Source organism: Antechinus flavipes, chromosome 2 (assembly GCF_016432865.1).
Source record: "Antechinus flavipes isolate AdamAnt ecotype Samford, QLD, Australia chromosome 2, AdamAnt_v2, whole genome shotgun sequence".
Taxonomy (NCBI): domain Eukaryota; kingdom Metazoa; phylum Chordata; class Mammalia; order Dasyuromorphia; family Dasyuridae; genus Antechinus; species Antechinus flavipes.
In genome coordinates, this window is record NC_067399.1 from 514,327,672 (window position 1) to 514,350,990 (window position 23,319).

Sequence of the window (23,319 nt, forward strand, 5' to 3'; positions counted from 1 at the left end):
TTAATTGTCTTAGTAGCTTTGCTCATTCCCTAGGATTTTCCAAACATGTCATCATATCACCAACAAATAGAGATAATTTTATTTCTTCTTTATCTGTCTTTATGCCTTTAATTTCTTTTCTCTTATATTATGATTATTGACTAGCATTTTCAGAATTGTGTTAAAATAATAGTGGGGAAAATGGACTTCCTTGCTTCAGTCTTGTATTTGTCGGCAAATGTTCTAATGTATCTCTATTTCATGACAGTTGCTTTTGGCTAGGTATTATTTAAGTTGGGCCTTGAAAATAGACAGAAAGATATTTTTAATATTATTTTTTAAAGGTCCTCTATAACTATACTTTGTACAGAGTTTTTAGCATAAAAGAGTGCTATACTTTGTTAAAGGCTTTGGCAGCATATGATGAGATGATCATGTCATTTGGGATGTTTTAATTTTTAATATGATTAATTTTGTTGATGATTTTCCTAATGTTTAAAACATCTTTGCACCTCTGGCATAAATCTCATTGGGTAATAATGAATTATTAGTTGCATAAATTGCTGTGGTGTGTTTGAGAGGATTTTGTTTAAAGATTTTATGTGAATATTCATTAATGATACTAGCCTATAGTTGTCCTTTGTTTATCCTTTACTGATTTAGGTATTAATATTAAATGTGTTTCATAAAAGTATTCTAGGAAGGTACTTTCTCAAAGTTTGAAAATAATTTGTAAAATACGGGCATCTCTTGTGTTCTCAAGTTTTATTAGCACATAGCTACACATAATATATTCTGATTTTAAAAAAATATTTCCTATTGTTTTGTTGTGATTTTACACACATATAGCACATTTGCTATATTTATTTATTTTCTACCATATTTTTAATTAGATTAGCTAAGGGTTTTTATTTATTTTTTTTTTTTGAAGAATCAGCTTTTAAGGCTTTTTTTGTCCTGTGTGTTTTTTTTTTTTTTTTTCCAATTTATTTATTTCTCCTCTAACAATTTCCTCCTCTAAGCATCCCTTCTTTTACACTTGTTTAAGATTTGCTAATTTGTTGGCATTCTTTCTAATTAAAAAAAATGTATATTCAGTTTTGTAATCCTCTTTTTTACATTTTATTAACATATGTTTGCAGGGCTATAATTTTTCCCCTGACGCTTGCTTTACCTGTATCCCAGAAACTTCAGTGTTTTTACCTCATTATAATTTTTATATGATTATTAATTATTTCTGTGATTTGTTCTTTGACTCACTTGTCATTTAGGTTTTCATTGTAAAATGATTTTATGCTAAAAACTCTGTACAAAGTATAGGTAAAGAGGACTTTTAAAAGATGATGTTAAAAATATCTTTTTAAAGCCAAGATCTGCATCTTTTATTTGTGGTCCCAGAACCAATGATTATTTTTATTGAATTATGGTCTGTAAAAGATATATTTATTTTCTGCCTTTTTTACATTTATTTGCAATATGTCTGTGCTTTGGTACTTTGTAAATTATTGTAAAATTTCCATGTTGTGCTGAAAAATATGTATGTTCTTTTGCAGTCCCATTTATGAGATGCCATATATCTTTTAATTCTAGCTTTTCTAGCAGTTCAGTGAATATTTTACCTTTTGTTTATTTTTTTTTTGTTACAATAATACAAACAGAGTGGAGCATTAAAATTTCCTATTATTATTGTGTTTCTATCTTCTTATGCCTCAAATATCATTTCTTCTATAAATTTGGATGCTAGGGCTTTTGTAACAAAAAAAGTTTATTACTGATATTGTTTTGTTGTCTAGGTTCCTTTTAGTAAAACAATTTCCTTGTTTATACCTTTTTATTTTTTGAATGCTTATTTTTGCTTTATCAGGTTTCATGATTGTAACTTCTATTTTTTTAAATTCATTTGATACCTAGCAAAATCTTTTCCCATCTCTTCAGGTTTATGTTGCATGTTTGTTTTTTAAATGTACTTCTTATAAGCAATAGATTATAGGGTTTTGTTTTCTTGGTTAATCTCTTGTTTTTCCTTTTATTGGATTACTTAGAACATTCATGTTTAAAATTATGAGAATTAGGTTTTTATTTTCCTCCATTTATCTTTAATATTGAGTTTTTTAAATCAAGTTCTCCTCCCCCCCATCTGCTATAAATACAGTACTGTGTTCTATAAGTTACATTAGCATTATCTTTTTAAAGGTAGCGTTATTCTAACTGGTTCTCTTCCCCTCACTTTTAATCTTTTTCTCTCATTCGTTATTTATTTCACCTTGGGGTTTTATTTATTAGTTCATTTTTTTCCCCTCTGCTTTTATCTGATTATATAATCTCCTGCCTTCTTTTTACTCAGTTAATCAACTACATCCATTTCCCCCTTCCTCTCCTTCCCTTTAAATAGTCCTATTCATTAATTTTTAAATTTAAATTTTTTGTGCTTTTTTTCCCCAGAGATTTATCTCATTTATTTATTTATTTTTAAATTTTCCATCTTCTCTTTTTGTCTACTTTAGATCCTCATTCTCCACTTCATAGGCTTTCCCCTTTTGGCAGTCTCTGTCACTGCCTTATGGAGCTTATCCTTTGGATTCCCTTTTCCATTATGTCTCACTCCCAGGACAATGCCAATTCTCAAAGGTATCAGAGAGAACATTGCCCCATAGCAGAGCACCCTCCATGTCTTTGATCATGCAATCTACTACTAATCTATATCCTTCCCTTGGTTACTTTTTTCCTTATATGCCTCAAAAATCTCCAACTTGGATCCATGCCCTCCCACTCCCCTAAAGGCCTGTTGCTCTCAGGAATTCCATTTCTACCCTTTGTGAGATAAGTAAGTAATCATTTCCAGTACCACACCCAGCACAAAGTCCTTATCTCCTTTCACAGAACATATCTTTTTACTCTTCAGAGCATTCATCAGTGGAATCCCTTCCCTTTTCTCATTTATAATCCTTTTCCCCTCTTCTTCACCCATGTTTCTATAGGCTCTTTCTTTTCCTAAAAGACCATAGGGGTCACTTTTTCTCATTGCTAGAACTAGATTTTATTGAGACACGTCACATTCTCTTTTATCCTTTTGTTCCTTTTGCTACCTTTCATTTCATATATGTTAACACTTTTTAATGTAGTTTTACAATAAACATTGTTTCACCTGTAGGTAGGAGATAACCAGCTTCTGCTCTAGAAGAAGCTAAAAGTTCTAGAAGAAGAACTTATGTTCTAGATCTGCCTTTTTTACTGGATTTCTGCGTTTAGTTCTTGTCTCCTTGGATACATTTAGAAAGGTTTTTTTAACTGTTTATTCTGCTACCACTTTGTTGGTGTTGCTACCCTTGATTGGTGCATTTATTCATTCCTCCTGCATTTTTATTGTCAACATTGTACAAGAAGCAAATAAGCTCTTCAGTTCTGATTTTCTAAGAATATTTCAAACACACTGCTTGCATATTCAATATTTGTGACTCCATAATCAAATAATTTTTCTTGATCCTTGTTCCTTTTATCTTCTGTGTATGAATTTGTTTACTTAATTCTTTTCCTGTTGCTGACTAAGGGACCTCTCATTCCTAACCTCTCAGAACTTTGACTCTAAGGTTGGAAACATCTATCTCAGGATTCATTATTCATTTTTGTCCAGGTAAAGGAATAAAAAGCAGAAAATACAACCAAGGTCTGAAGTTCCTGATTCAAGATTTTTTGAATGACCACTTACTCTAGTTGCCATTTCATTTTGGGCTTCTTTCACCCTAGTCCTCATAGGAAGCCCCAGAGAGAGTTCCAACCCACATATTTAGGAAAGTAGAAGAAAAGTGAGAGAAAAGAGAATCTGTCTTTTCTTTTAGTCTGCTAACAGTTCCTATTTTTAATCAAATAAGGGATAGACGCAATTACAGAAGGTAAAATAGAGAACTTTGATTACAGTAAAAAGTTTCTGCATAAACAAAATGAATTCCCAATGGATAAGAAAGTAAGAAGTTGAATAGAAAAATAAATCTTTATATCAGACTAATTTGACAAGAGTTTGGTATCTAGCATATGTAAGCAATTAACAGATAAAAAAGGCACTCCAAAAGCCATTCTCCAATAGATATGTGGTCAAGGAATATGAGCAAATAGTTCTCAAAAGAAGATTTGCAAACTATTAAGAACCATATGAAAAAATTCTCCAAACCACTAATAATAAGAGAAATGCACATCAAACACAATACTGAAATTGCACATCACATGCTGCAAACTGACAAAAATAACAAAAGATGGGAATAGCCAATGTTGTGGGGGTTGTAAGAATATAGATAAGCACACTAGTGCACTGTGTATACAGATGTGAATCAGTATGACTATTTTGGAAAGCAATTTGGAATTATGCAAGTAAAATGAATAAAATGTCCATAACCTTTGTTCCAGAGATTCCATTATTAGGCATATAATCCAAGGAGACCATTGATAAGTCTCCATATACAATAAAATATTAATAGCATTTTTTTTATCATAGCAAAAAACTAGAAACAAAGCAGATGGTTATTGATATAAAAATTATGGTATTCTATTATGAACAAATTGAGTTGTATCAAATAGATGGCAAACAAACAGATTAAACAAAATAATATTTATAAAGAACTTAGCATGGTGTCTGGCACATAGTAGGTGCTATTTAAATGCTAGCTATTCTTATTAATGAAATATTACTATATTTCTATATATATATTTCTATGCTATAAGAAAGATGAATGTGATAAATACAGAGAAATGTGGAAAGATCTAAATGAATTGATGCAGAGAAAGGTAAGAAGAGCCAAGAAAACAATAAACTCAGTGACTATAAAATGGAAAGAAGAAAACCCCCCTCTCTCCTCCCCAAAGATCAAAAATGAATGTTGCAAAATAACAAAGAACAAGCATAGATTGAAAGAAGAGCTATGAGAAGACACCTCAACTTTTACAAAGGTGGGAGATAACATAAATATACATTGCATCTATTTTTAGACTTTTTTTACTACATTGATCATAGATTTTTTTTTTACTTCTTTTTATATTTCTTTGTTTTAATTCTAAAAATACTGTTTATTATATGGGAGAGCTTCCTGGTAAGGGAGAGAGAGTGATATTAGCAGACATTATGGTTACATATAAAGAAAACATCAATAAAAATTTATTTTTAAACACTAATGCAACCCTCCCCCCAAATTTATCAGGGTACCAATGTGTCACTCAAGGTATAAACTCAGGTTTATAACACCCCACAGCATCTAGACCTTTTAACACAGAACCAGAATATACATGGCCCATTAGGTGACTTAGGGTCCTGAAGATCAGTTTGGGCTCATCTGTTTGCCTCCATTAGAAAAGAATTACAACATTTCATAGTTGGAAAGGACCCTATTAGTCATCTAGTCTAAATTTTATGAGACATACTTCTTTATTAGTACCTAAAGATTCAAAGGAAAGGTGGTTCAGGCTTAGAGAAACTTAGATGAAGGGGTTACTCAAAACTCCTGGTTTCAAGAAGTTCTTTTTTCCCCTTTGTGGGATGCTCAAGAAGTTCTCCTTAGTGTGACGTATTTTCTCTGTTGGGGTAGAGTTGTGAGTCGGATCCTGGCTCTTTCAGTTCTTCCAAATATGCTTTTATGAAACTTATGGGAAGATGGGAAAGCCTTGAGACTTCCAAAATTCATGAAATCTCATCCGTGGTAGAGGGGAGGAGAAGACAAGATCAAGACAAAAGTATCTGTTTAAAACCAAAAGCAACCATTTATGTTTATGTTGATATAATTCCTCTGTTTTGGCAGGTAAACACTCAGATATTTTAAACTGCTTAGGTATTTTGAATGGTCTAAAACAATATTGAGATCTAGAAAAAATAATAACCAAGTTCATCTGGAAGAACAAAAGGTCAAAAATCTCAAGGGAATTAATGAAAAAATGCAAAGGAAGGTTCCCTCGGTGTATCAGACCTAAAATTATATTATAAAGCAGTGGTCTTCAAAACCATTTGATACTGGCTAAGAAATGGAATAGTCAATCAATGGAATAGATTTGGTTCACAAGACAAAATAGTCAATGACTATAGTAATCTAGTGTTTGACAAACCCTAAAATCTCAGCGTATAGGATAAGAACTCATTATTTGACAAAAAATGATGGGAAAATTGGAAATTAGTATGGCAGAAATTAGGCATTGACCCACATTTAACACCCTATACCAAAATAAGATTGAAATGAGTTCATGATTTAGACATAGTGATTATATAAGCAATTAGAAGAACAAAGGATAGTTTACCTTTTAGATCTATGGAGAAGAAGGAATTTGTGGCCAAAGAAGAAATGAAGTTCATTATTTAACACAAACTAGATAATTTTGATTATATTAAGTTAAAAAGTTTTTATACAAACAAAACCAATACAGATAAGATTAGTAAGGAAGCAATAAACTGGGGAAAAGTTTTTACATTTAAAGGCCTCATTTCTAAAATATAGAGAATTGACTCAAATTTATAAGAATTTTAAGGAATAAGAATGTTATGCCATTCTCCAGTTGGCTCCAAAGAATATGAACAGATGATTTTTAGATGAAGAAATTGAAACCATTTCTAGCCATATGAAAAGGTGCTCTAAATTGATACTTATCAGAGAAATGCAAGTTAAGACAACTCTGAAGTACCACTACACACCTCTCAGATTGGCTAAGATGACAGAAAAAGATAATGATGAATGTTGGAAGGGAGGTGGGAAAACTGGAACACTAATTATTAGTGGAGTTGTGAACTGATCCAATCATTCTGGGGAGCAATTTGGAACTATGCCCAAAGTGCTATCAAACTGTGCATACCCTTTGACCTAGCAGTGTTTCTACTGGGCTTATATCCCAAAGAGATCATAAAGAAAAAAAGGGACCCACATGTGCAAAAATGTTTGTGGTAGCCCTTTTTGTAGTGGCAAGAAACTGGAAACTGAGTGGGTGCCCATTAATTGGAGAACAGATGAATAAGTTATGGCAGATGAATAAGTTATGGCATATTATTGTTCTATAAGAAACAATCAGCAGGATGCTTTCAGAAAGGCCTGAAGAGACATATAAACTGAGGCTAAGTGAAATGAGCAGAACCAGGAGATCATTATACATGGCAACAGCAAGATTATACAGTGATCAATTCTGATGTACATGATTCTCTTTAACAATGACATGTTTGAGGCCAGTTCCAATGGTCTTGTGATGAAGACAGTCATCTACACACATAGAGAGGACTGTGGAGACTGACTGTGGATCACAGCATAGTATTTTCATTCTTTTTATTGTTTTTTGCTTGCATTTTTTTTCCTTTTTGATCTGATTTTTCTTGTACAGCAAGATAATTGTATAACTATATATCACATATATTGGATTTAATATATATTTTAACATGTTTAACATATATTGAATTACTTGCCATCTAGGGTGATGGGAGGAAGGGGGGGAAATTTGGAACACAAGATTTTGCAAGGGTCAATGTTGAAAATTTATCCATGCATATGTTTTAAAAATAAAAAGCTTTAATAATTTTTAAAAAAAAATAAAATTGCTGTTAAAGAGGAAAAAAAAGTTGAATAATATTGCTGACAGTGTAGTTTTTCTATTCCATTTTTGATTAAATCTATTTTTATTTTAATTTTGTCTGAGATGATTACTATCTCTGCTTTTTTTCATAATAAATTTTACTCCTGTCCTTTATTTTGTCTTTGTATATATCTCTCATTTTTATGTTTTCTAAAAGCAACACATTGTTAAATTCAAAATTGTATTCTGTTATGTATTTGTTTTATGGGTAAATTTGTCCCATTCTCATTCTAAGCTACAATTCCTTGTTGTATATTTTCCACTTTCCTATTTTTCCTCACTATTCTTAATCTACCCTATCCTGACTCCTTTGCTTTATTTCTACTCATTACCTTGTCTTCCTATTTCTTAACCTATCCATCCCTCTAAAATTCTCTCCCTTATCCTCTTCCCCCATCTTATCCCCTTGCCCTCTTATTTCTTTCTGAATTTAAAAGATTTTTTATATTCTTCTATATTTATATATTGTTCCCACTTTAACTCATTATCAGTAAGAGTAAAGATCTAGCATTACTCGCCTTCCCTTATATTACCTTCTGTAAAATTTTTTTTCCTTTAATTTCTAATTTGTATGAGGTAATTACTCCTTTTTATCTTTCCCTTTATAAACAATTTCATTTTTTTTTTTGGAATTATGACATCAAACTCAGCTCAGCCCAAGTTTTTCTTTCAAATTACTCATATAATGAGGACAATCATAAAAGTACTACTAATAGTTTCATATAAATGAAGCAGACAAATTAATGTTATAATTGGTCTTTAATGTTTACCTTATATTTCTCTTGGATGTAATATATTGAATCTTTCAGTTTGTTAAATGATCTATTTTTTCCCCATTCAGAATTATATTTAACTTTGCTGGGTAAATTATTTTTGGTCATACCCAGCTCTTTTGCTCTATGAAATATAGACCTGCAGACTTTCAATGTAGTAGCTGTTAGGTCTTTTGTAATACTTATTGTAGCTCCATGATATTTAAATTGTTTTTTTTTTTTCTCTTTGTTGCTTCTAATATTTTCTCCTTAACCTGGGAACTTTGAAACTTAGATATGATATTCCTGCAAGTTTTCTTCCTGGGATCTCTTTCAAGTGATGATCAGTCATTTTTTTCTATTTCTGCTTTTCCTTCTTGTTCTAGAACTTCAAGGAAATTTTTCTTAATAATTTGTATTGTATCAAGATTCCTTTGTTAAAAAATTATTGCATCAAGATTCCTTTGTTAAAGAATTATATTTTCCATGTATTTCAAATATTTTTATGTGATATCTCCTGATCTATTCTCCAAGTCAATGATTTAAAAAAAGTTTTACTTTCTCTTTTATTTTTTCATTCTTTTGAGTTTGTTTTATGATTTCTTGGTGTCTTAGAATGTCATTAGCTTCCCATTGTCTAATTCTAGTTTTCGAGGAATTATTTTCTTCCTTAAGTTTTTGATTCTTCATTTCAAATTTTTCTTTTCTTTTCTTTCTTCTTCTGCTCCTCCTTCTTCTTCAGAGGCAGTTGGGGTTAAGTGACTAGGAAGTGTTATGTGTGTGAGATCATATTTGAACTCAGGTCCTCCAGACTTCAGGGCTGGTGCTCTATCTACTGAATCATCTAGCTGTCCCAGTGATTTTTCTTTTCATAATTTTCTTGGATTGCTTTTATTTTATTTCTAATTTTTCCTCAATCTCTGTTATTTGATTTTTAAAGTCCTTTTAAAAGTTCTTCCAAGAATTCTTTATGTGCTAGGGACCATTTGATGTTTCTCATTGAAAACGAAGTGGCTTTTTTTTTAGTTCCAGTGTGTTCCTCTGAAAATGAATCCAGATCTTACCTATCCCCATAATAATTATCTTTGGTTGGCTTCTTTCTTCTTTGATTACTCATTTTTATTTATGTATCTATTGTTTTATTTTTATTTTTGGCAGTTATCAGTATAATCAAGTGATAATCTTGAAGTTTAGCGACTGATGCTCTAAGCCTCTTTCTTTTTGTTATTTTCTGAAGTCTGTCTCAGTGCCCAATTTTGGCCTCATCTTTCTATTTCTAAGCCACAGTTAGGGCCCCTAGTCATACTGTCTTGCAATTTATTTTGCTCACTGCCATTCTTCTTATATAGTGTCACAGCTGGAACTGAAACCAGGGGACTTTGCTCTCCTGTTCCTCTTTTGATTTTTCTTTATTCCACAATATAGCAATTTTTAAAAGACCCTTTTTTTGTCCATTTTGTCAGTTTCAGCTTAATTCGATTTTATCACCCTGAACACATGCTTTTGTATTTATTTTCCAATACCTTTCCTTGCTTTTACTTTTTTCATGTGTCTTTTTAAAATCGGTTAAAAAAAATCTGTTGGTAAATTTTCTGTGTATTCATGTTTCTGATAAGTTTTGAATTTTCCTTTTTGTTGGAATTGTTTTTCTTTGTTTGGAACTTTGTTTTTGAGAAGCATATTTTTTTGGATTGACTTTCACTGTAGAATTTTCATGGGATTGTTCATTTCATAGATCCTGAACAAAAAATTCCATAGGTCTTACCCCTCCTTCCCCTGAGATCTTTGAAATCTCTTTCAAAAAAATTTTAGTTTACATGTCAGACAACTATCACCTTTGCTTTCATATTATCTTGCAAATTCTAAGATGGAAAAGTAAGTTATTTCTCAAGTGTTCTTGCCATTTTGGCTCCAGCAACTAATCCTCTCCTGATGAGAATAAGATTCATAATAGAATTCTTTTAAAAAATTCTTCCACTTTTTGAAGGATGCAATTACTATCAAAGATATGATGCTTCTGTACTATTTGTGATTCTTGGGGCACTGAAGGAATGGCACTGCAGTGTTTCAATCCAGAAGTCCTCATTGGTAATGTTCTTTAAAACTACAAAAAGGCATTCTATTAATTGTTTAGCAGGGGAGCTGAATATCTCAGTTGTCCACTAGAGATCATTCTCTTTGAGTCACCAATCTATTGACTACCTAAGTTCCTCTTTGGTGCATGTAGGGTAATGCATCCTAAGATATCAGAAGGTAATTCAGCCTCAAATGCCTAAACTATTCTCCTTTCCCCCAACTTTTGTGGGTTAGCCTTTAGCTAAAGGATAATATGGAATATTATAAAAAATATTCAAAGTAGGAAAGACTCTTGAACCTCTACTCTGCATCTAGAATCAGTTCCCTCTTTGAGTCCAGTGAACTCCCACTTTTGTAGGATGAAGGCATCCAGCCTACTGTGGCTACATAGTTATTGGATATAGGGGAAATAAAAATTAAAAAATATACTTGCACTTAGCTCTTTGCCTTCAGCCTTCTCCCTAGACTCCTCTGAAACCTGCAGGTTATGGAAAGGGAATAAATGGAAAGGGATGTTTGCCTGGGACCTTCTAGGATCAGACAGTATCAAAAGAAACCATGGGAAGCTTGGTGGGAAGAGAGTTATCTTCTTTGTACCGCCATTTCACCAAGACAATAAGATTTTCCATAGTCACCAGTCCCCACACTCCCTTCTTTTTTGGGGGAGGCAATCTGGGTCAAGTGATTTGCTCAGGGTCCCATAGCTAGTAAGTGTCTAGTGTCTGAGGTTAGATTTAACTCAGGTTCTCTTCATTCTGGGGCTGGTACTCTTTATCTACTGTACTGTTGGAATCCTTACTAACTGCTAACTAATTAGAGTTGATCTAATCTTACAAGAAGATGTTTTGGGCAGAACCTGAAACAAGGTACTAAGTAGAACTAATTAATACAAGGCTTGTGTTCACACCTTTACTCATTGGAGTTCAATGAGTTCACACCTCCCTTGAAGCTCTTTGGGCCAGAGAGCACTATGGGAGAAAACCCACAATCCCTCTCTTGAAGGAGCATAAATAGAGCTTCAATGGGCCAGTCAAAGAAGTTCTTCAGAGTGAAGAAGCTACAAGTCAAGATTTCACTGGAATGACATGAAGAGTGGAGCTGGCTGGAGGCTGAAGAAAGCAGAGGCAGAAGCAAAGGACAAAGCGGCAAGAGCTCTTGGAACCAAGCAGAGAGAGATAGGCCTCTAAGCTAACCGGGCTATATTGGAGATAATAAAAGATCTGAACTTTTATCACCTGGCGGTGTTTTGAGAAGAAGAAGCTCACCACATTTTGGCGCCCGAACAGGGACCGACAAAATCCTGATTCCAGGGAAGGCACCCAGAGAGAACTTTTAATATTTTAAAGAAGAATAAGAACCCAACATTTGAACTCATAACACTGTACCATCTGGTATCCCTCAACACTCTCTTCTTATGCACTGCACTTTGCTGTATAAATTTCTGGGTTTCATAGATTTGAGGAGAACTGCTCATATATTTGGCTCTTCTGCTGCTCATCCTGATCACTGGAGAGAGAGCTTCCCAATAATCCCCAGTCTCAACATCAACTGCACTCAGGTGGCAAGCAGAAAGCCTCCGTGTAATTGCAATGGCTTTCTGCTCCCCATTACTTTCTTGGCAAAGAATCTCTCAATGGCAATGCAAAAATAAAAATTATACTTATAATTCTTTTTTATTTCACACTCTGCTTGTATAGCTCCATCTAGTGCAGGTCTTGTTTTCTAAGACTCCTGATGAGGTGAGAAGGCCGTATTCACCTAGCTATTTTCCTCCTCAAATCATCAGCATCCTAGGTCTTGAGATAAATAAATATTAGACATATAAGTAACATCTTTGTCACCAGGTGATTTGGACCAGATCCCTCAAGGATAACCTTGTGAGATTGGCAGGTTATGGAAAGACCATAACTTTTGATTGGCTAGAGAGATCGCTGCATCTATGATACAGCATAAGTATAGAGAGACTAAAGAAAGAGAAGCAGAGTTTAAGAGGAATGGATGAATAGGAAGATAATAGTAGAAGAAAAAAGATATGTCCCTGGAGCCAGAGACATATACGGAAGTTGGGCCCTCCATTATATTCCTTAATTCTGGAACCTGAGCTATTTTATTCTTGTAAATCCTATCTATCCTAAATTGTATGACTTCCCTGATTTCTGTTTACTGTTTGTTGAGGTAAATATTTTTTCTCCATATCTGCTCCAGCATTTGATAGAAGAGAGCTAAGCTGACTGAAAGTAAACTTCTTGTTATCTTCCCTTTTGGAGTGACTAAAGAACATAGCTGTTATTCCAAATTCCTTAAAGAACATTGAATCCCTAGAAAACAAATACTTGATGTGTCATTAATAGTTATATTTCAGTACACTTCTTGGAGATGAGAGAGTGAAGGAGAGATAGATGTTCCAAGCATAGAAATCCTGGATCTGTTAGCCCCTCCCTTCCACTAAACTGCTAATAGTACAACCACAGCTCTTTTCCTACTTTTCACAAAGGTGAAGTCAAAGTCTCCCTTGGAAATAGGGCCAGATCAGATATTTGTGTCTTCATGCTACACATAGACCAATCATTTTATTTTGGTGGCCATCTACCTATATTACATGTAGGAACTTATATGGGATAAATATTGAGCCCTTTGAATTTTTGGAGAACCTATTGGAGAAATTGTCCACCTGTTACTTTCATTACCAAATTTCTTATATTTAAGACCTATTAGAGAAAAATTGGCATTTTTCCTTTGTTTTAGGTAGTTAGATTGATACCTGAAAAATCCTCTAGTGAAACCAAGAACATTATGTATTCAGAAGACATATCCTTAATATATGATTTTTCAGAGTTGTTTTAATGTACAATTTCTCTTAATTTGTTTTAATTCTTTTTATGGTTATTGATAATTTGTATTTGTTCTTTAGGAACTGCTTGTTGATATTCTTTGATCACTTATGCATTAAAGAATGGATCAGTAAAATTAAGTTTAACAGGAATAAATATAAAGCCTGATAAAAATTAAAAAAAAAAAAAGAACTACACAAGTATAGAATAGGGATGACAAATCTGGCTAACAGTTCATGTGAATGAGATAAAAGGATTTAGATGGACTGCAAGTTCAGTGTAATTAAAAAGTGTAACTTTTTAGCAGAAAAAAACTAATATGCTTTTAGGTTGCATTAATAGAGGCATTGTGTTGAAAATGAGGGAAATGGTAGCCCCATTGTGCTCTATTTTGATCAAACCACATTTATACTATTGTGTTTATTTCTGGGCATCACATTTTAGAAGAAATGCTAATAACTGGATCATATCCAGAGAAGGATAACGATGATGATAGAGAGCTGGTCATTATGCCATATAAAGATCAGTTGAATAAATAGTTAAATTGTGTAAAAGAGACTTTAGGAGAGGCATGTTAATGTGATTGTCTTTAAGGATTTAAAGGATTCTCATTTGGGAAAAAAATTAAATTTGTTTTGTTTGGCCCTCCAAGTCAGAACTAGGAAAAAAGTATGATATTGCAGAGGCAGATTTTGGTTTGATATAAAGAAATATTCTTGATAAGACTGTCCAAAAGTGAGATGGACTTCCTTAAAAGATGGTATTTCCCATTACTAGAGGGATGATTATTTATCAGAAATATAATGAAGGATAGAGAAGGAGAATAGACCAGAAAGGATTCTCTTCAACTATGTTGGATAAAATTACCTTTGAGGTCCCTTCCTACTTTGAGATTCTGTGAATCTCTGAGATTCTACATTTATGGGGAAAGGTTTTGGTGGAATAGGTATCACTGAAGTCCAGAAAGTTATATAGGACATATTACTGAATCCAAGTCATTGGACAAAGAAAATCTTACAGAACAGAAGTGACTTAAGGAATTAGAGATGGAGAAAAAATAGAATAGAGAGAGATGAAAGTCCAGGTTGGTTTAATTGTTGTCCTTCATACTCAAAGAAGTATGATGTCAAAATGACATCACTATGTGAAGATCAAAGTACAATGTGACTGATTGTGGCTAATCAGACCACTAATGAACTTGGAAAGCTCTACCACAAATCAAGCATAAATTGTATGTATGAACATTTGGAATGGAGACATCTCTAAATCTGTACATTTCACATTTCTTTTGAGCCACAGCAATTATGCTTTGCTCATAGAGCACAGTACTTCCTTTGATGTGGGCATGCCATGCTGGAGCAGTCCTATGCCAGTGTTTCCCTTATCTCAAGTTAATTCCAAAATTCTTCAGAGAGATTTTGAAAGCATACTCATATTACCTCTTGTTGACCTCCTTGTAAGTTTTCCCTAAAATAGTCTTTTAGGCAAATGCACATTTTTCATTCAAACAACATGACTAGCCCATCAGAATTGTGCTTTCTTTAGTGGGGTTTAAATGTTTGGCATTATAGCTCAGTTTCTGTACCTTATTTTGCCATATGATCTTCAGAGTCTCCTAAAATAGTGATTCTGTTTCTTTGCATGGTACTGTATACTGTCCAGGTTTCAGAGGCGTACAACAATGAAGTCAGCACAATGACTCTGTAGTCCATCAGTTTAGTAGGCAGAGTAATACCTCTTCTTTCCTACACTTGCCTTCAGAGATCTCCAAACAATGTGTGTGTCATCTTCATCATCTATTTGTATACCCCCCAAAAAATACTCCCAAGGCAAGTGAACTTATCCACAGCATTCAAAATTTCTTCATTTGCTGTAACTGATGATCCTATGTATTATTGTATAGTGCTGTGTTTTCCTGGTGTTAACTGTTAGCACAAAATTAGCAGAGAATTGATCCATACTCTGTTGAATCTCAGCTTGCATTGTGTGCAAATCATCTGTGAATAAAAACTCACATTACCAATTCTCCCTTTACTTTAGTCTTGGCTTATAGCCTTTTCAAGTGAAATAATTTACCATTAGCGTGGTAGCTGACCTTGAGGCTGTTTTTATTCTCATCAAAAGCATCTAACAACATCGCTAAAACACATAATGCTAAAAAGCATGGGAGCAAACACACATTCCTGCTTCACTCTGTTGTTGAGTGGGAAAACACAAGAGTCTTGTCCATTATTCAGAATCTGTGCAAGCATATCTGTATCATGAAACTGGTATACTGGTGTACAATACTGATGAATTTTTCCAGAGAACCAAGTTTTTCTGTCATCTTCCACAAGCTCTTATGACTGACAGTATGGGGGCCTCAATAAATATCCCTAATTAGAAACAATGGAAATTTACAAACATACCAAAAGTGAAAATAATTGAAAAGCACAGTTATAGTGAAACGTAAGCTTGATTCTCGATCTAGCAGAACTATACTAATATTAACCTTACACTAAAGTTGATTTTAGTTCCCTTCATGTTAGCATCTATTTTAATTTCCAATTTTCCAAATTTAATTTAATTTCCAAATTTAATAATAAGCATTGAAATTTAAACAATGAAATCTACTTTCATATACCCTTAGGCAAGGTAAGATTTATTTAGTAATTTTGTCCTTGCAGTCTCAAAATTTTTTGATAATGAGCTAATGTAACAAAGCTTGTTTCATTAGAGTAATAGCAGCTTACTGTTTGTTCCTGGGATGCTGTGCGACATTACAGTGATCTTAGCCAATAATCAACTCACATGACAGATGCCATTTGAAATTATCACACGTTTTCCTTGTGCTTGAAGATTAGATCTTTCTGTTTCTGTGTCTCAGATTGGGATATAATTAGGAAATGAGAGCATGGAAAGTTAGAAAGCAAGATTTGCTAATACTGACAAAACAGGAAGAACAAGTCTAAAATAGATGAAAGAGATCCTGAAAGGCAGGAAAAAATAGATGCTAACATGAAGGGAACTAAAATCAACTTTTAGTGTAAGGTTAATATTAGTATAGTTCTGCTAGATCGAGAATCAAGCTTACGTTTCACTATAACTGTACTTTTCAATTATTTTCACTTTTGGTATGTTTGTAAATTTCTTAATTTACTTAAAAAGACCTGGTTAAGGTTGGGAGTATCCTGCACACATCGATGAAATTGACCTGAGGAATTATGTTAGTGGAAAGAGTGAGATGTAGCCCTTTGAAAATAATATTAATTTGTTAATGAAAAGTGGGAACTGAAAAAAAGTATGGACTGAAGGTCTATCAACAATTTATATAGGAGAGGAGTCTGGAAAATTCTACTAATCTCAGCACATTGATCAGGAAACTGATCTAAGGAATGACAATAGGCTCAAGGACTCTTTTTTTTTTTTTAATATTGAATTGTCTTTTCAGACTTTAATAACAACTCATCTATCCCTTTATTTTTACTGACCCATTCAATTGATATTCACATGCTACTGATGAACTTCTTGATCTTATGCATGTAAAAACCTTAATTTTCTATTTCTCCCTCTTAGAAAAATGTGCTGTATGTGGAGCTGCCTGCAAGCATCTGGCTCTCTCTGATAATGTGAGTGTTTCCTGTTCCTCAAAACTCCCCTTATTCTTGGCTTTTAGAAAGTGGGACTGAAACACTTGAAAGTAAAGTTCACTAACAGCAATTGAAAAGTGCATTTATTTTGAGACTCTCATAGTGGGAAGAAAAAAGAGATGGTTAGGCATCATGAGGAAGATTTAGAATAGTATGATGTTATGGTTTAAGTTTCTTGAGATAGTGGCTCCTTTTTGACTTAACCGCAGAGGGATCAATAGCAAGTATTTGTGAAAGAATGATAAATCTCTTGCCATGTTTCTAAACATCAAATAATATTCCTTCAAGAATGTGTTGATTTTTTGAAGGGAAAAAACATGTTTTACTGGAAAGAGTACTGGATTTAGAGTCAGAAGACTTTGGTTGAATCTTGGCTCTGACAATTGCTAGTTTTCCGATCTTTGGCAAATCTATTTACTTCTTTTGGACTCTTGTTTTTCTCTTGGCAAGATAAAGTAACGGAACTAACTTATCCCTTTTAGTCCTAATAGCCTGTGATTCCTCGTATTTCTTTTACAGCTAAAACCTCAGGAAAAGATGTTCTTTAAGAGCCCTGTGGAGACAGCTCTGAAGTATTTTAGTCACATCTCTCAGGTATGATAAATAAAGGGGGAGAAACCTCTTTGTCTAGATAAATTCCAATTGTATCTTTCTTTTTGATTTATGAAAGTTTATCCTTTGAACTGTAAGTGTGGGGGGATATTGTCTTCTGTTGGTTTTTCTCTTTGGGAATAAAAATCTTCTCAACCCGTTGACTCCTTTCCTGTATCATTCTCCTGAAGATTGTAACACTATTAGAAATTCTCAAATTTTACCTTCCCAGTATTCAGTGGATGCTTTCAAAGAAATGTTATAAATAAGGGTGATTTCTAGGGGCAGCTAGATAGTAGAGTGGATAAAGCACCAGCCTTGAAGTCAGGAGGACCTGAGTTCAAATCTGGTCTCAAACACTTAAGACTTCTAGCTGTGTGACCATAGGCAAGTCACTTAACCCCAGTTACTTCAGCAAATAAATAAATAAAATACAGGTAGTTTTTGGTGTTATTTATGGTTCTTTCACCATTGATTAAGGACAGGTAATATCATTTTAAGAACAGCTTTCATCTGCAGGTCTGACCCTGAAAGAGGTGGATTTGAAGATTTAAATGTCATTCTTCAGCACATAAAATGTAGAATGTAGAAAACTATTCCTATGATTCTATTTCCCAAGTAACTTTCCTTACTCACATCTCAATATACATACACATTCATATACATGGTCAGCATTTACTCTGCATGATATATTCTAGCTGTAGACTAGAAATTATTTTACTTTCACTGAGTCTCTACATATTAGTGTATTCTTGAAAGTAAAGTACCAAAATGATCCTTATTTTGATCTAGACTAGTACAATAAAAAGTAGAATACTAATCTATGTATTCCATTTTTGAATCTCTCTCTCTCCTCCCTCTCTCTCTCTCTCTCTGTCTCTGTCTCTGTCTCTGTCCCTCTCTCTCTTTCTCTCTCTCTGAGTTCATGAATCATCTTACCACTATTTCCTCTACCTCCTATTATCTCTGTATTTGATTATTTGGCTCATCTCCAAGAACATTCAGGCAGAAAAATCATTGCCATAGAATTGTAACAAAGTTTTAGTGATAGTAGTGAATTGTCTAGTATTTTTCTTGCCGCAAAAGATAGCATTTTTCAATGGCAATGATCCTGGATTTGGAGTCAGGGAAACTGAGTTTAAATAGCTTTGCTCTGCTACTTACTGCCTGTGTAACCTCAGATAAATTTTTTTCTCTAGACCTTATTTTCCTTATTTAGGTCCTTTCAGTTTTAAAAACTATGATCTTTTTTTTTTTCCTTATCCTTTTTCGGGGAAAACTGTTGGAAATTGTTCCAGAACCTCAGATTTCTAGCTTGTCTCATTTTCTTCTCTATTCTTTCCCCAGAAAAATAATTCCACAGCCTTACCATGGCATAAATCTTAACATCAATTTTGCTGTTTTTATTTTTTCCTTTATTTCTACTTGTTATTCTTGAAGTTAGCTCTTTTCAGGTACATGATGATGTTTTAGATTTTAGTCATTATTTGGCCCCAAATGGTATAGACTTAGTTCTTGTCTTTCATTCAAGTACAAGGAATGGGAGAATGAGAAACCAGTATCTCTCACTCCCTTTGGCCTGAACCTAGGAACAAAGTGAGAGGGGCACAAAGCTTGAGCTATATCCTGTTTTTAACCACGTAAATAAGCAATCACATCTGAGAGACCATGTTAACATTATGGAAAGATAAAATCCAGCTAGGACTCAGCAAGAAATGTAAACAAGGTCAAATGAATAAGAGAAAGAGTCTTTGGTTAATAACCAAACTAGGACTAGTTAATGATCAGTAGAGAAAAAATATATATAGTCTGAGTCCTAACCTACCTAATCATGAGACCAATTAATCATGGTTAAATAATCAAGATAAGAAGATAGATGAATAAGGTTAGTTAATCATCAAGGGGCAATTTGGTGAAATCAGCAAATTTTGATAATTTGTTTTCTTGATCTGTGAAGCTGAATTAGTAGACAAAAAGGATTTAGCAATCACCATGTTGTTTTAACCAACTCTGGCCCTAAAGTCAGAGAAATTGGGTTCAAATCCCATCTCAAAATCACATGTATAACTTAAGGCAAATTTATTTCCCCTTGTGTGTCAGTTTCCTTAAGTGTAAAATGAAAATGTGGGACAATTTGACCTTTAACATCCCTATAGCATCATCAGTGCTAGTTTCCTTGCTTAAAGTCTCAAATCTCCAAAGTGATCCTGTCCATTATAATTTTACAGTATGCCTCTTGACCAGCAGTTGATCTCATATATGAAATTCTTTACCTATTCTTTGTTGTTTTTTTAGAAAAACTGTGATATTGGAAACTGATAGGCTTGCTTTGAATCTCAGATGGGTTAGTTACTTTAATTTTTTTCTAAGGCTTATATATAACTATCTCAACTAAAAGGGTGAAAAAGGTGAAATGAGATAGTCTAGAGAAGATAGAAGGAAGAAAAATTTTACATCATCAATATTAAGTAAGTGATGTGAGACAAGGTATACACATTGCTTATGAAAGAACCTAAAGTAGTTTCTGGGTAAAGCAGACAACCTAAATAATCAAGTTTCTTATATTTGTTTGTACTTTTCTCAGTTGAATCCCTTGTAGGAGGTTCTTTGAAAGATATATTATGTTGAAAACAATGAGTTTTAAAGATTATTATTTCCAGAGAATTGACAGTATTCTCCAGATTGTAACTTAATTCGGTGTACCTTCTATAACCTACATAAAATATGTCTAATGAAGTGCAAAATGGAATAAATGTTAGGAAAGGTAGATAGTTCTGACACCAAATACACCTGTAATCATAAAAGAAACTCACTTAAAGTTTTCATTTGGAAGTTTGAGGATTGAAAAATGTAATTTAAATATAAGGCTTTCTGGGGCTCAATCAGTCTCCCTTCTGTGAACTCCTATGCTACTTAACTGAATCACTCACTTGGGCACTTAATCATATGCTGTGTTGGAATATTATTTTAATGTGCGTATGCCTTATTTTTTTTAAAGAAAATATTTTATCTAAACTTTTTTTGTTTTTATATCACTATGATTTCCCAGTTTTCTTCTACACTCCACCAAAAACAGGTGAGAAAAACAAATCCCTGCTATCATAGTTGACATCATATGCATTATTTGGCAACTCCCTAGTGAGAGGAGAGAAGTGTTTGATCATTAATCCCTTTGAACCAAGATTGGTCATTGAATATAAGTTGAATTGTGAATTTAAATACTGTTTTCGTATATACATTATTGTGGTGGGGTATGTTACTCTCTTTTTGCCTTATTTTTCCAAGAAAGTTGCAAGCTTTTGGAGGGCTGGTAGATGTAGGTCTTTAAAAGACAATTCTTTTAAAAAACTATTTTGTATTGCCCTCAGCACCTGGCCCAATGCCATATAGTTGGTAAGTACTTAGTAAATATTTAGTAAGTGTTGGATGAATAGTTAAATATTTAATGATTTCCTTGGAATCTCCCTGGATGAGTGAGACTTCACAGAAAAAGGACATTTCTATGATGGGTTAAAAGGAAGGAATTTGGAGAACAGTTGATAAGGCCATTTACTTGCTAAATCAGGAAAATTCTAATATGATCTCAAATTCAATACTTCTGTTTGTATGTTTCAAGAGAAAACTGGGTTTGTTTAACTTCATTGGTAGTGATGAAGTGGTTCTGGTACTTTTTATTAAAATCTTTAAAACTTAGATGAACAGGATGAAAAAGGAACAAAAATGGAGATTTATTATAAATTTGATATAAACAGATTCAGTTTTATTTGACTTCAACCTAAATATATCATTGTTGTTTCTAAAACATAGATAATATTCATGTATTATGAAATATGAATTGCTATAACATGCAAAAATAAGACATCATATTGATATCTTTAGCATGGATTAGATTCTCACTAGGATACTACTTCTATTCAATGTTTCATGGTTCTTGTAAGAAGTGGAAAACTTGGGCCAAAGGAATATAACATCTGTTCGGTGGTGGGACATTGACATAATATGCCTATTTACGGTCTCATAAGTAAATTTGCTTATTTCATGAGAATTTTTTTTTTGGAAAAAACATAAAACATATCATTCATTCACTTTTAAAATTAAGAATAGAACTGAACTATATTTTATTAAATGATTTACTAAAATAATATTAAATATGAATAAGATTAAACGTATTGCTTATATTTAAATTAATTTCAATATATAAAATATAAATTTTAACCACTTTAAAGTTTTTTATAACACAAAACTATATCAGTAAATTAAAAAGAATAATTTAAATGTTTTTGTTCTTCTAATTGGTCATTTAAGAGAGATAAAACAAATGAAAAGTAGAGGCAGAGGGAAAAACAAGAGAAAGATGTAGAGGAGGTGAGATGTTTTGTCATTTTTTAGTTATAGCTGACTCTTCATTACCCCATTTGTTTTTTGTTTGTTTGTTTGGGAGATTTACTAGAGTTGTTTGGCATTTGCTTCTCCAGTTCATTTTACAGAAGAAGACACTAAAGTAAATAGGGTTAAGTGATTTGTCCAGGGTTACACAGTCACTAAGTTTCTGAAGTTAGATTTGAACTTAGGTCTTCTTGACTCTAGGTCTTCTGTTCTTTCTTCTATGCTGCTCAGCTGAAATATTCCTGAGGCAAAGGGTATACACAGTTTATTGTGCCCCATAATGACTGGAATAATTCACAAATCTACTAGCAGTTCATTAGCATACTTATTTTTCCACATCCCTCCATCATTTGCCCTTTCCTTTTCTGTTGTGTTTGCCAATCTGGTGAATGTGAAGTAGTATTTCAAAGTTGTTTTAATTTGCTGTCTTTATTAGTGATTTAGAGCTTTTTCATATGACTATTGATAGTTTTGATTTCTTCTTCTGAAAACTATCTGTTCATATTCTTTGACCATTAATCAGTTAAAGAACCAAACAAACCCTGAACACTCTATCCACAAGTATGGGAGGGAGAAGAGCCTGGCTCTAGCAAAAACCTCAAATTAGCAAAGATTGGAAAAGAAAAATACATCAAATATTATGGCTCAAGAAATGTTTAAGAGATATAGATTAAGTAACTCCAGAAAAAGAGAGTAACTCCATAATAACTATAAATAGAGTTTTCAGGAAAAAATTAGATTGGCAAAAGGATTATCAGAGAATCTTGATGAAAAGAAGAAGAGATACAAAATGTAATTATAAGTGAAATGGGGGGGCATAAAATTGGAAGGAGAATAAATAGCTTAAAATAGCAGGTAGAAAATCATACTTAAGAATGGGATCCCTGAAAATTAAAATAGATCAAGCAGAATTCATGATTCCATGAGACAACAAAAACTCTTGTAAAAAAAATTAATTAAAAGATTGAAAAAAATAAAAAAAAATGTAAGGTAGCTCCTATCAAAACCAAATAATTTGATAGGTAATTTAAGAATTATCACACTCCTTGAAAATCATAACAACAAAATCCTGGATGCTTCATTTCAAGAAATCATAAGTGAAAAATACCTATATTAGAACCAGAAGACAAAATGACTACAGAAAGAATTCTTGATCATTTTTTGAAAGAAACCCCAAATGAATACTCCTAGCAATATTATAAGCAATATTCAGAACTCCTAGATCAAGGACAAAATACTTCAAGTAGCCAGAAAGAAAGAATTTAAGGATTGCAAAAGATTTTAGAAGCCATTACTATAAAGGATTTTGGAATATGATATTCCAGAAAGCAAAAAAATCTAAACTTAATGACTAAGAATAACCTACCCAGAAAAATTGACTATCTTCAATGAAAGAGATAACTTTGAAGTATTCCTGGACCAGCACTGAGTAGGAAAAAACCTGACATCCAAATACAGGACTTGAGAAGCATAAAAAGGTAAACAATAGGT

At 33.0% G+C, this 23,319-nt stretch overlaps 1 protein-coding gene across 2 annotated transcripts in view; it reads left to right on the plus strand.

Annotated features, from left to right (window-relative positions):
- The window catches only part of RNF212B (ring finger protein 212B), a 68,308-nt gene that overhangs the window by 4,246 nt on the left and 40,743 nt on the right, over nucleotides 1-23,319 (plus strand). Inside the window, exons 2-3 of one of the 2 annotated variants that reach the window (XM_051980480.1) lie at nucleotides 16,778-16,830; nucleotides 17,371-17,445. In XM_051980480.1, the coding sequence (XP_051836440.1) occupies nucleotides 16,778-16,830; nucleotides 17,371-17,445 (128 nt within the window). Of the gene's footprint in view, nucleotides 1-16,777; nucleotides 16,831-17,370; nucleotides 17,446-23,319 lie in introns of those variants that run through there. The other variant, XR_007951002.1, reaches the window with a different exon arrangement.